Raw genomic sequence first — 10,261 nt, forward strand, 5'->3', positions numbered from 1 at the left:
GGCTTAGAAGCAAATGAAGAGTGTTGTTTAGAAGAACTAAACCGTAAGAAGTATCTGGTGTAGTGGTATCACAGTACTTTCCAAAGGTAAAACTCGTAATGTCATTCGAATATTGAGGAGTAAGATTGACTAAATCGATGAAAACATCTAACAATGTCTCTGTCTTCCACTCCCGGGCACGTGATGGGTGTTGTTGTGATCTTCCATCATTTCTCCCAACGTCACCAACAATTAGTGGTATATGGATTGACTTAAAGCTAAATTTCATACAAGTTTAAGAGATCATAAAGAGATGGCGTGTCTTTTTAAACTAATTTAAGGCATGACATAAGGGATATTTCTTGAATATTTCTAAAGAATTCAAAACTAGCAAGCAAGTCTAAAAGATTAAATAACGCTGGATAGAAAAATAGAGAGAATAGAGAAAAGAATAAATGAGTGAGAGAGATGTGTGTTTTCGGAAGAGTATAGGTGGATATGGGTCATAGACCCAATCTGCGTATAAAATCTGTGCACAAACTAATATTGTAAAAGAGAAACTTTAACTTGCGACTCAAGCTCAGCAACGCATCTTAACGGTTTTGAAGATGAAGATCGTGGTATATGGCAATATACCTACACTATAACAACCTAATTTTATTTACTAAATTTATAATTAACACAAGTTATATAATTTAAAACAAATAATATTCATTCCTATTTTCTCAATTAAAAAAAATCATTGTTTTACAAATAGACTTTATTGAAAAGTAAAAACATAAGATTGAAAAATTATCCCAAACATCTTTCTATATTGATTTCTCTCCCTAATGTCATGCATCTTTCTCAACATTTGTATTATTATTCGCTCTCGTGATAAATCACGATCTTCACATATGAAAACCGTAACCACCAAAATATAAAGGTGAACTAACATACAAACATTAAAATATCATAACTATAATACACATAAATCACAATATAACAATTTTCCCAAACCTTACATAGCCTAATGTGTCACATAACCATTCACAAAGCCTATTGTCTCAAACAACAATTTAAACATATCATCAAAACATGTCATCACAACAGTTTATACATTCGTTAGTGATCTCAATGTTAGGAACCGATTTGCAACTCTCACATGCAATTTACCAACAACTGCTCACGATTAGAGCAATTACCCTTCTCTCAAGCTTACAAATGGGACACCCTTCTGCTTCCCTCAAGCCTTAGGGTCCACTTCCCATCACTCTAATCAAAAGCTTCCCTAGCGAAGTATATAAGTATCATTTTTCATTACTCTCCTAGAAAGCTTTCCCGGCAAAGTACATAAATGCCACTTTCCACCATTCCCCTAAAGAGCTCTCTTGACAAAGTATCCAAGTCTCACTTCCCACTACTCTCTTCAAGAGCCCCCATGAAGTTCATCTCTAGCACAATTATGTAAAATTATCATTCACCACCTTCCACCGAGTCACCACATACAAGCATATATTTACCTTTCCAAACACAAACATATTGACATGTTATAACAATCCACTAGTATGAAGAAAACCTTTTATAAAGGGTAAAATTGACATATTATGAGAGGTGGATTGACATCATAATTCTAATAATTATAATAAGTCTATACATTCTATGACATAGTAAAAAAGTATGTCATAATAGGTTCAGCCTATTATGACGTATTTTCTGTCACATGTCATAATATATAGTCTATTATGACAAAATTTCAATTATCATTCATAATATGTTCAATTTATTATGAAGTAGTTCGATTTACCTATCATAATATATGAGCTTTTATGATATAGTTATTTTCACCTATCATAATATTTCCTATGTATTATGACAGATATTTTTTCACCTATCATAATATATACTTTTCAGAATTAACATATTATGACACATTATCATGTACGTCATAAAAACTTGTTTTTTTAAAGGTTACGTGTTTCCATTTGATATCCAATCAATTTACAATCAATTACCCTGTTTTATCATCTCATCCAATCAATTTATCTGAAAATCAAAGATTCAATTGAATAAAAAAAATTGAATTCATTTCATACATTAAATTGTCTAATAATATTTAATAAATTATTTGTATATAAAATTATATATCCAATCCAAATATTACGTTAACCTACATATATACTATTAAATTGTAGCCAAGTTTCTACAATTTACTAACACTTAAAATAAAAGAAGTCCACTTGGTTCTAACATCTTCCACGTCTGGACTTTCCATTGGAGATGAATCATTAAAAATCTACAAATAAAATAATGGAGTTAAAACAATATTGTATGAACAATTAGATACTATTTCGTATGCAAGCATCCTGTAAATTGCCATAGTGAATAGAAGAGGGAAGTTCTAACATGAAAGTATTTATAAACCATGCTTAACAAATTTTTGCTAATGGTTAACAATACACGGTCAATCACAATGACATCTACAACTCCACTTTTTGTTAATGTATCAACCATGCTTAACAAATTTTCAACACAATCAGGATGTAATACGAAAATGTTTTTAGCATTTACACCTATCAGTTCCACAAGTGAGAAGTCCAGAGCATTTTCTACATCAAGATATGCACAATATCCTTCCAACAGAATAAATGGAAGGTATCAAATTGACAGGACACAATAAGTTAAAAAGATCGATCCAATAGGGCACAAGTGAAGAGTATGATTGAGCATCTTGCATGCTTCAATTGATAAGAAATAACACAAATTTGAGTCAATATTTCGGTTGAAACAAGTAAAAGAAAATCAGTTCTAGAGACAAATAGCTTAGTGCATTTCATGCATGTTCACACTCCACCATTGTTATCCTGAGCTAATTCAATTAAGTCTAAAAGCTTAGATCATTACCAAGAAACTAATCCACTGCCAAATGAAGTAACGACTTCCAACTGCCCCAATACATGTTTCATATTTTGTAAATTTTTCTTGCATGGTTTACCTCTTAATTATTTGTTTAGTTTGAGGGTGCATGAAATGATATGATGTCAATTATAGAAAAACATAATTGATGACAGTTTACAACGTACGAGTCTATAAGGAAGTTTCTGTATAGTGACAGAGAGCCTTTAACCTCCACATTTTTCCACTTGAAGGAAACATAAATGTGCAAATACTTGATTGAAGAATTTACTGACATTGGAACTTAATGTAGCCTGATAAGAAGTGTGTATATATATATATATATATATATATATATATATATATATATATGCTCTGATGAATATTTGACCTCTAAAGCATCATTATTTTATCCCCTACATTTTTTGAATCTGTTCAGTTAGGAATGTGTATTAAGAAATGCAATCGATACTCTCATTTATATTAATTTCTTTTGATTTCCTATTCTCTCATTTATAACAAGCGTGTATGTATTTAAGAATTGAGTTAGGTAACAAAGCATATTTGCACACTCTGCTTGTTTGTGTGTGTAAGCAATCAAACCTTGATTTTCAGATTTAGAAGTGCAAGTCTGCTGGATGCCAGGACCACACTGAAGGTGCGTGTCTGAAAAATTGAAAGCAATGATTGAAACAAAATTTCATAAGAGCATGAAGAAATAAAATATTCAAATGAATACATAGTTGTAATAAAACTTACTTAAACATTGGAACTGAAAAGAGTTGCATTGGGAGCCTTCCAGTAAGACCATTAGACGAAAGATCCCTGTCAAATGAAAACACAAGTCAGTTATATTATTCAAGATCAAGGTAGAAAGAACTATGTCTAGATTCTCTATTGGGGTTTTTTGGTGTTACACAGATGTTTTGGTATATTTTAATTCTTTTTAATATATTTTAAAACATTTAAATCAATGTCAATCAGTATATTTTGAAGACATAATGGACAAATATTTTAAGAATGAGTATGGAAGCAACTAAACATAACCAAAATAGTCTCTGGTTACGTATTTTTTTATAGTTTTGCTGACCCTTTAGATTTGCAATTGATTGAGGAACAGTTGTTCATTCCCAAAATACTGAATCACATGAGACCATCATTTTCAATTTTGAACTGTTTACCCCACCGAGAAGACCTTGTTTTTAAATCTCTTTTCACACACACAGCTATAAAAGGATAGAAAGACTAGAGAAATGGAAAGTGATGGCTTACAGATACTTTAGATTGGATAGTTCATCCCATTTATCTGGTATAGAACCATTAAAATTATTGTCAGCAAGATTTAGATATTGTAGGTCTTCCAAGTAGGAAATGTAATCGGGAAAGGGTCCTCAAAGATTGTTGTTCTGCAATTCCCTGCATTACAAGACAGATCACTATATAATCTAAGGAAAAAAACACATCACTGATCAATCTGTTTCACTAAACCAAAGACTGGGGTATATTTTACATCGATTTCTTATAATTGTCAACTTATCATGCTGACAATTTACACACTAACCAAATATTTCAACTTGGTAATTGAGGGAGACAGTGTTCCAACCAATCCAACCGAAGCAGGGCCCTGTAGATTGAATAACACTAACAAGTTAAATTCCTGCAAATGTTTGAGAGGTTCATATATGCAATAAAGGTGTTTGAATAAAGGATGATGAGACTTGACTAAAACAACATCTATTGAGTGTTTAATTTGGCTTCAGATCAAATTAAATTTAGATCCATGATCTACATTCAAGTTGAAGGAACTTTGAATAACTTCTATTTTTCACATCAGAAAACTTGGATTCGAGGTTCCAAATGTCTAAGCAAACATGCAACTTAATACTCTCTAGGATGATGAAAATACAGTGATATGACATGTCCGTTTCTACAAGTGACATGAGACCAACTAAAGCACGGGCTAACAATATGGCTGTCCCAGTCCGTTATTTGCTTATTGGAATCATTAAGGAAATCAAAAGGGAACTAGGATGAGGAATATAATTCCCAAGATTCCTTGTCTGAAACCTGAATATATCGATATACACTTAAATATCAATATTCAACAATTTTAGGAGCTAAATTAAATATTGCAAAGAATTCTTTTTAGGCTCTGGTTTTATGTTAATATTGACTAGTAAATTGAGGGCATTTGAGGCCATCTAAATATCAAAGTAAAAGTATATATATGTTCCAGTGCTACTGCTACACAAATTTCACTGGATTATCACCAGAAAATTATGAGCACATAATACATATAGCCAAGGTTGTCAAACTCGAGAGTTTACGTAAACTCGTGAGAGTCCAGTAAACTCGACTCGTAAACTCGTAAGAGTTTACTTTGTATGAAAAAAATATAAATAACATTCTAATTCAAATAAGATAACAAAATTATATAAATTGAAATACATAAGTTCATAGAAATATTGTTCATAAAGATATAATGTAAAATATAAATTGAAATGTCAAAGTCTCTGTGCATAATCCTCTAATCCTTTAATAATGGCATCATCATCTCCATCATCATCATCATCATCTAACTCTTCCTCTAATGAATATTGTGCTTGTGCATCCTCATTGTTCTCAAATGTTATGTTATCAAGATCAAGAGCATCTAAAACAGGATCTGTTGTTGCTCCATCTAAGTGAACATTTTCACTATCATTTTCACCTTCAACTTGATCAATCTCAACAACATCATCTGTCTCTTCAGCTATCCATTCATCATCTGATTCTATGTCTTTTCAGCTTGGAGTTATACATCACATAAACTAAATCATTCATCTTTTTTTTATGTAAACGATTCCTTCTCTTTGTATGAACCTAAAATGAAAGATAATATTTTTAGTGAAGATATAAACATAATAAAGGAATTTATAAATTAAAAATAATTTAAATTACCATTTCAAATGAACTCCAATTACGCTCACATCCAGAAGAACTACAAGTCAAGCTTAGAATTCGAATAGCAAATCTCTTCAACTCTGGAGTTCCATCACCAAACATGTCCCACCATTCCCCAGGATTTAACTCTTTCCTACACTCTTTTGCATCTTCCATTCCAAACAGGCCTCTAGCATTATGAAATTCAACAATTTGTAAATTAATTTTTCTTCTTTCTGCCATATCTGGTATCAATCTTCTCATGCAAAAATACAATCCTTCTTTCACCTCTCCACCATCATCAGATCTAAAGTTAGGTTCATAGTGGAAATGAGGGTTTAGAAAATAGGCAGCTGCATGCAAAGGCCTATGAAGTTGATTATCCCATCGAGCATCAATTATTCTCCAAACATCTTCATAACTACATCAATCATGCTATATCAGAAATAATCTAACACATAAGTAATTAAACATTGAATGAGTAAAAGTTTGAAAATTTACCTCTTTTTGATATTGTTAAAGTTAGACCTAATCTTCTCTTTTGCACAGTCCATCTCTTCATAAATGAAACCCATTGCAGGTTTTACATCTGAGTCCACTAATCTTAAGACAACCATGAGAGGGGCAGCAACTTTCAAGCATATGGAGACATTCTTCCAAAATCGGCTATCTAATACTACATGTGCTACTTTTCTCCCCTCTTGTGAAGTTCCAAACTTGCTTGTCTTCCATTCCTCAGAGCTGAACATGGTCAACAACGATGCCTTCAATTCATGAAGACAAGCAAGAGTTAAATAAGCCGTGGCAAATCTAGTCACACCCGGTCTTATAAGGTCTCTACCTTTAGTAAACTTTTTCAATAAGGAAATCAACATTGATCTCCCAAAAATGTAAGTTGTAATTTTTCTTCCCTTCTTAATGGTCAATTCATGGACCTTCAAATTTTTTTCAAAATCTTCGAATATCAAATCAATGCAATGTGCTGCACATGGAGTCCAATACAATTTGTCCCTCTTTTGCATCAACAACTCTCCGGCTGCCTTGAAATTTGCAGCATTATCAGTGACAACTTGAACAACATTTTCTTCTCCAACAAACTCGACAACATCATCCAACATTTTGAAAACTTTATCAGCTGTTTTTGAAATGTCTGAAGTGTCAAGTGAATAAAGAAAAACCGTCCCTCTAGGACTATTCAACAAGAAGTTGCAAATAGAACGTCTTTTTCTATCCGTCCAACCATCAGACATAATTGTACATCTAGTTTTCTTCCACTCCTCCTTATATTCCTCAAGATTTGCATTTGTTTTCTTCACAGCTTGTTTCAAGAGCTTCTCTCTAATATCATGATAAGATGGTGGTTTGTATCCAACTCCATACTTACCAATCATTTCACACATCTTTGCAAATGCTGGATTTCTAATTACATTGAAAGGAATGGCACTGGTGTAAAAGAATTCAGCAACTTGAGCATCAACTTCTTCTTTGTATCCTTTTTTCATCATTTGATTTATAGTTGCTTGAACTCCCCCCTTACTAGTAGTAGCAACTTTTTCTTTTCCTTTAAAACCGAATACCTTGTGTCCTCCTTCAAAATTTTCACTTTCTTCCTCGTCTTCACCGATATTTATCTTTCTTTTCTTTAATGAAGCATTCTTAGCTTCTGCAACTACTTTTATCATCAAATTTTTTATTTCATCCGGAACAGAAGCACAAGGCTCAGAATCTTCTCTAGTTCCAGCAAGATGATGCTTAAATCTAAATATGCCTCCACTTACAATCTTTGAGCAATAGTTGCATTTCACTTTTCTTCCATTACCATTAACATCAAATCCATGTTTCCATCCAATATCAGATCGGTTTCCTGGAGCATTTTTACTTCTACTTCTACTAACTGATGAAGATACACTTGGATTAACTTCTCCTGAATTTGATGCGTTTCCCGACATAGTGAGGTAAGCTTTTTCACTACAAATATAAAAAATAAAATGTCCAAAAGTTTAAAAATATTGTGGCAGCACGGTTTTTTAACAATGCAGTATGCAACACTTTATTTTTGAAAAAAATAAAAGGAATGATGTTGTAAAGTGGTGCAGTGCCCGTAACATACTATTATGTTGCAGCTGGAAAACAAAACAATATTTAAAATACGTGTTGCTGTTGCATACCAATGAACCCCACATAAAATTATTAAAAAAATATTTGCTGTAGTACAGTGCCCGTAACATCAACTTTACTTAAAATCAATAAAATATTATAAGTTGCAGTGCCCGTGAACTCAACTTTACTTAAAATCAATAAAATATTACAAGTTGCAGTGCCCGTGATGTGAACCCAAAGTATTGCAGTGCCATAAAAATGTTTAAAAATATGTTGTTGGCCCGTGACATCAACTCAACTTAAAATCAATAAAAAAAAATCATGTTGCAGTGCCTGTGAGTGCCAGAAAGTGTTTAAAATATATGTGAGGGAGGCAAGGTCGAACGTGATAGAGGGTTTGCACTTACAGAACGACGAGAACGAAGGTGCGACAGAGGCAAGGTCGAACGTTGAGATCGACGGCGCGACGGAGGCTGAGTTCGAAAGTCGAGATCGACGACGCGGCGGACTGCGAACCTGATGGACGAGAAAGCGACGAAAGGCGAGATCGAACGAGATAGAATGCGAGAGTGCGAGAAAGAAGATGAACAGTGAGTGAATCTTTTATAAATCCTAATCTGATGCGTCCTAAAAACGTAGCCATTTTGCGTTTTCAAATTTTTTTTCCAAACTCGCAAAATTGGAACCAAAATCGCTATTTTAGGCGAGTTTAGCGAGTCAACAACCGAGTCTACCGATCCTACTCTAAAAACGAGTTTGCTTACGAGTTAACTCGAAAGCATTGTCTGAACTCGTAAACTCGGTCGAGTTAACGAGTTAACTCGCGTTTTCGATAACCATGCATATAGCATCTTATGGATGTAAAACACATTTTTCTTCCGCCAAACAATTCTCAAAACTTTAAAATACATTAACTTACATTATCATCGTTATTTCTTGGTTGATAAAAACTGAATTCCAAATCTATATTATTTAGAATATTATGCAGGAAAATATTATTGAGTTGATAGCTCTGCAACAATAAGGCAACCCTAGAGTACTAGACTCCTCCAAAAGATCACTCTCCTCCTAACTGACTCACAACTTCCTACTCCGTACCCCTTCACACTCTCCCTTCTCTCTCTCCTATAAAAGAATTCCCCTATCCATGGATTCTTGACACGCCATTTCCCATCCTAACTAACTTCTCACTATTTCTTTTCCTAACCACACTTTCTTTTGACATAAACATTCCATATTTTGGGTCTAACTGTTCCTTCTATAATTGTTCCTTGTTGAGTAATAGGCCTATGTTCACTTCCCACCTTATGATCCTTATTAGTAGTCCTATCATTACTCCCCCTACAACAACAACCTTGTCCTCAAGATTGAAAGAAGGAAATTGATTTCACAATAGCACCTCATCTTCCCAAGTTGTCTCCTCCTCTGTTCTCACCTTCCATTTCACCAATCATTGTTTGATGATGTTACCACCCTCCAAAATCTCCCTAGCTGCTAACACTGCCTCAGACTCTTCCTTATCTTCCTCCTCAAGACTCAACTTTGTTGGTAAAGTCAGTTCTACTGCATGGTTTCCAATAGCCTTTTTCAGTTGGGAAATATGAAAAACTGGATGTACTTTGGTTGATTCCGGCAACTATACCTTATAAGACACTTCTCCAATTTTTGCCACTACTAAAAAAGGCCTATAATACCAAGGTGCCAACTTCTGATTAATACACCAAGCTATGGTTTGTTATCTATGTGGTCGTAATTTTATAAACATCCACTCTCCTACCTCCAACTACATGAATCTATGTTTTTCGTCTGCAAATTTCTTCATTTGTTGTTGAGCTCGCAATAAGTGGTATTTCAATTGTCGAATAGCTTCATCTTTATCAACCAAGTCAGTGGCTATAGCTTCCACACGCGTTTCTCCCTGTGAAAAGTGCACTGATGTAGGTAGTGTTCTCCCATAAATGATTTTGAAAGGACTATTTCCTGTTAATCCATGAAAAGTAGTATTATACCATAATTATGCCCAAGGTACTCAATATGACCAGTTCTTGGATTGTTCCGACACAAAACATTATAAATAAGCTTTTAAACATCAGTTTACCACTTTCGTTTGATCATCGGTCTCAGGATGATAAGAAGAATTCATTTTCAAAGTTTTTCCCTGTAATCGAAATAATTTGTGCCAAAAGAGGCTCATAAACAAAGGGTCTCGATCACTAACAATCGACTGTGAAATGGATCTACTTCCACTTCCTTTTGGATGTGTTGTTCTTGAAACCATAGGGGAAAAGAGTGAATCTCCCTCAATTCACTACCTTCGAACATTCGTGACAACGAGTCAACAACTCCATTATCTGGGCTAGGTTTGTAAATCACCTCAAACTGATAT

The 10,261-nt window shown here is 33.8% G+C and overlaps 1 protein-coding gene and 1 pseudogene across 1 annotated transcript; both read right to left on the reverse strand.

Annotated features, from left to right (window-relative positions):
- Positions 1-5,357: 5,357 nt before the first annotated feature.
- Positions 5,358-6,235, reverse strand: LOC148192254 (uncharacterized; annotated as a pseudogene).
- On the reverse strand, positions 6,202-7,775 carry LOC148192255 (uncharacterized). Its single transcript, XM_088099029.1, has one exon. The coding sequence runs from the start codon at positions 7,722-7,724 to the stop codon at positions 6,273-6,275; it is 1,452 nt and encodes a 483-aa protein (XP_087955155.1). The 5' UTR covers positions 7,725-7,775; the 3' UTR covers positions 6,202-6,272.
- Positions 7,776-10,261: the final 2,486 nt, after the last annotated feature.

The sequence above is a fragment of the Vigna umbellata genome, chromosome 9 (assembly GCF_029865625.1).
Source record: "Vigna umbellata cultivar VRB3 chromosome 9, Vumbellata_1.0, whole genome shotgun sequence".
Taxonomy (NCBI): domain Eukaryota; kingdom Viridiplantae; phylum Streptophyta; class Magnoliopsida; order Fabales; family Fabaceae; genus Vigna; species Vigna umbellata.